The 3,621-nt window shown below is 35.3% G+C and overlaps 1 protein-coding gene across 1 annotated transcript; it reads right to left on the reverse strand.

The window, feature by feature from the left end:
• Nucleotides 1–1,457: 1,457 nt before the first annotated feature.
• LOC118738331 lies at nucleotides 1,458–2,823 on the reverse strand. Its single transcript, XM_036469255.1, has 3 exons — nucleotides 2,595–2,823; nucleotides 1,546–2,554; nucleotides 1,458–1,486 (listed from the first exon to the last, which is right to left on the reverse strand). The coding sequence occupies exons 2-3, from the start codon at nucleotides 2,540–2,542 to the stop codon at nucleotides 1,458–1,460; spliced, it is 1,026 nt and encodes a 341-aa protein (XP_036325148.1). The 5' UTR covers nucleotides 2,543–2,554; nucleotides 2,595–2,823.
• Nucleotides 2,824–3,621: the final 798 nt, after the last annotated feature.

Here is a 3,621-nt window from a genome sequence, read left to right on the forward strand (position 1 = left end):
TCTTCGACTCTCCAAGGATTTGAGATTTATCAGCATAAGGTGGTATGGGCTCCACAAAATTTAACGACCAAATAGCATACTTAAGAAAACGTTTTTTTACTCTCTCCAGTCTATTTATAGCTGTCATAGTACTAGGTCGCCAAATAAAGACAGCATATTCTAAGTGAGACCGGACAAAAGAAGTATAGAGAACTTTAAAAGTATATGGGTCACATAATTTTGCGGTATTGCGCCTAACAAAACCCAGCATTGAGTACGATTTAGAGGTTACGTGGCTAATATGACTGTTGAAAGAAAACTTGCTATCAAATATAACCCCAAGGTCCTTAATCTCACTAAGACATTGAAGTTCACAATTTGATATACTGTATTTTGAGCGAAGAATATTAGATGACTTAGAATAGGTCACGTGAAAGCATTTAGATGCATTTAAGGACAGATGAGACTTATGACACCACAGATGTAACTTGGAAATGTCATCTTGTAATTTCATTGCATCATCAGGCGTCTTAATAATTGAGAACAATTTTAGGTCATCAGCGTACAGGAGACATTTAGCAAATGTAAAGCAATTACTGATGTCATTAATAAAAAGATTAAATAATAATGGACCTAGTATACTCCCCTGTGGTACCCCTGAAGAGGCAATAAAGGGAATAGAGGATACCCCATCCACAGTGACAACACTCCGCCTGCTGGATAAATATGAACTTAACCATGACAGAAAGGAAGAATGAAAACCAAGGCATCCCAGTTTATAAATTAAGACTCGATGAGAGACCATATCAAAGGCTTTTGAAAAGTCAGTATAGATACAATCAACCTGCAAGCCAGCCGAAAAGGACTCAATGCAATACTCACTGAAGACAGCAAGGTTAGAAATCGTCGACCTCTCCGCAACGAAACCATGCTGATAGGGAGAAATAAGGGACTTAACCGCAAAGCTCAACTTAGCATTGACTGCATGTTCAAAAATTTTGGAGACAGTGGTCAGTTTGGAAATGGGCCTGTAGTTACGCACATCATTTTTGTTGCCATTTTTGAAGACAGGCGTAATAGACGTAACCTTCCAATCGTCAATAAAGATCCCAGACGAGAGTGATTTGTTGAAAATAAGTTGAAGAGGAAAAACCAGGGCCGGACAATTTTTGAATAAGATGGGGGAAAATCCGTCTAAATCTGTTTGAGAAGAAGATTTGAGAACGTTAACAGCTCTAATAATATCCTCAGTAGAAAGATGTAGAGCTCCGAAATTTAAGGCAGAGATCAGACTATTCGATAAATCAAGCGGCAGACTACTATCGTCCACAGAAAAATTCGATTTAAAAAAATCAGCAAATAAGTTAGCTGCCTCATCCGGAGTTTTCGCCGAGTAATCATCAAGGAAAACTCCGGTAGGCACACTAGCGGAACACTTTTTGTCCTTAAGATATTTCCAAAAACTTTTGGGATTCGATTTAATGTTCCCCTCTATTTTGCGCATATACTCGGAATAAAGAGTTTTATTCAAAATATTAAAATCCTTTAAGTATAGCTTATATTTACTGAAGAGGAAGTTATTCTTACTCTTATGAAATTTTTTTAAGAATTTGTTTTTAAGATTCTTGAGTTTATTTAATTCTTTAGTGTACCAAGGTAATTTATAGGCTCTTTTTACCCGCAGGGGGATCCTATCTAAACATTGGGTGTATACGATCGACTTGAAAGCGGAAAAGCTGACAGATGTATCAAGCCCACCAAGTAGCTCCTCCCAATTTATTTCAAGTAAAATATCATTAAGACTTACAAAGTCACACGAAGAATAATTAAAGATTGGTCTACTCACAGTAGTAACCGGAGGAAAATGATAAAATCTAAACTCGACAACAAGTGGTAGATGATGTCTGTCCTTAGAAGTAACTGGATTCAGGCACTCACTAACTTCACAACAAAAATTGTCACTTATAAATATAAGATCCAGTAGCCTATTTAGAGAATTAAAATAATTATTAATTTGAATTAAGTTAAGACTAAGTACATTATCGATGAAATACAATTCTTGACTTGAGTTGACATTATTTGGCGTGAGACCGTAATTATTAGAAATGCTAGTTGACCAATTAATATTAGGTAGGTTAAAATCGCCGAGCACGCAGAGGTGATGCTCCTTAACGTTGTTTAAGACTAATGAAGCAATGTTATCTGCGTGGGCCTTGTATAATTCGAAAGAGCTGCCCGGGGGCACGTACGACGCAAGAAGATACAAAGAGTCTTGCGGTGTGGAACCGTTAACACAAACACAAAGCTGATCCAGTAAAGAATCACCATTCGAAAGTGTGACCAAAGACGCTTGCAGTTGACGCTTAATGGCAATAAGAACACCACCTCCTCGAAGGCAGCCAGTTTTTTCAGCATCACGATCTTTACGAAATACATTGAACAGATTTGAGTTGAAGAATTCACCGTCAAAGAAATTCTCATTCAACCATGTTTCGACGAAAACAAAGATGTCGTAATTCATTTGCTCACTAAAGTTGTGCACCATTTCAGACTTGGTTCTCATACCAGATAAATTCTGAAAGTAAATTTTCAGCTCTCTATTACTTTGTATGTGCAGTCGGGTACTACTTGCTACGTCCGTAATAGCTTTCGTCGACCCTTCCGAAAATTCAGAAAAGGCTTAACGGTAACATTTGTTGGCCAGATATCCGGGCATAGTAATTTTTCATAACAGGACTCAGGGACTCCTAATTTAAAATTAATCCTATTCAGGGATTGAGCTGAGACATCTTTTTTAATTAGTTTAGAGCATGAGATTAGAGTTCTGTCTAAATCAATTTGTTTAGCTACATAATTTGCACACAGCTTTCGAAAATGATTTTTTTGTTGAAGGTGTTTCACGTTTTTTCCATACAAAAGTATGTGCGACAATTTTCTTTTATATGGAGAACACTGCCAGCAAAAAAAATTGCCAAAAATTAACGGGATTTTATAGCAGCTTGAAACTTGCACTTCATTATACTAGAATGAAATGGTCTACAAAACTGCATACCAAAATTCTGATTAAAAAGTTAGAAATTTTGGTGAAAATAAGCAGAATTTTTCTAATTTTTCTACAAAGTTTGAAGTCTGAATTTATATGGTGTTTGTTGTATACCAGCTAGACTTTTATAAAAAAAATAATAAACATTAAATAAAAAAGACGAAATCGGTCAAAATATCACAATTCGTTTATTTTGTGGACCACTATATGTATGTACTTACATACGTAGCATATAAGTTCTTATGCATTGAGTGCAAAAGAGTGTATTTTAGTACAAAACGAAATGAAATTTTATGTTCCTAAATATTTTTTGCTTAGCACCATATAAAAGAGTGTTTTATGTAATGTACATAAATGTGATATATGTACATATATTTTTACACATACATATGTATGTATGTACATACACGTGTATGTAATGTTGCATAACAAGCCAATTAATTCAGTTATTTCTTTTCTTTTGATTTTTTTTAACTCTGTGAAATGAACTGATTTTATGAATTAATACATTTACTTAAATTTTTTATGGAATCGGCATCGGCATCGGCATCGGCATGGGTACCTGAAAAAAAATTGGAATCGGTCGAACTCTATTCCTA

Source organism: Rhagoletis pomonella, unplaced genomic scaffold, assembly GCF_013731165.1.
Source record: "Rhagoletis pomonella isolate Grant_MI unplaced genomic scaffold, Rhpom_1.0 Rhpom_scaffold_00004, whole genome shotgun sequence".
Lineage (NCBI taxonomy): Eukaryota > Metazoa > Arthropoda > Insecta > Diptera > Tephritidae > Rhagoletis > Rhagoletis pomonella.

What these genes read in the sequence shown, in the direction of transcription:
- LOC118738331 (XM_036469255.1), bottom strand. Translation starts at nt 2,542, where the DNA reads ATGAGAACCAAGTCTGAAATGGTGCACAACTTTAGTGAGCAAATGAAT. An exon ending in TAAGAATAACTTCCTCTTCA is followed by an intron (nt 1,487 to 1,545) that starts GTAAATATAAGC and finishes CTTTATTCCGAG; the next exon opens with TATATGCGCAAAATAGAGGG.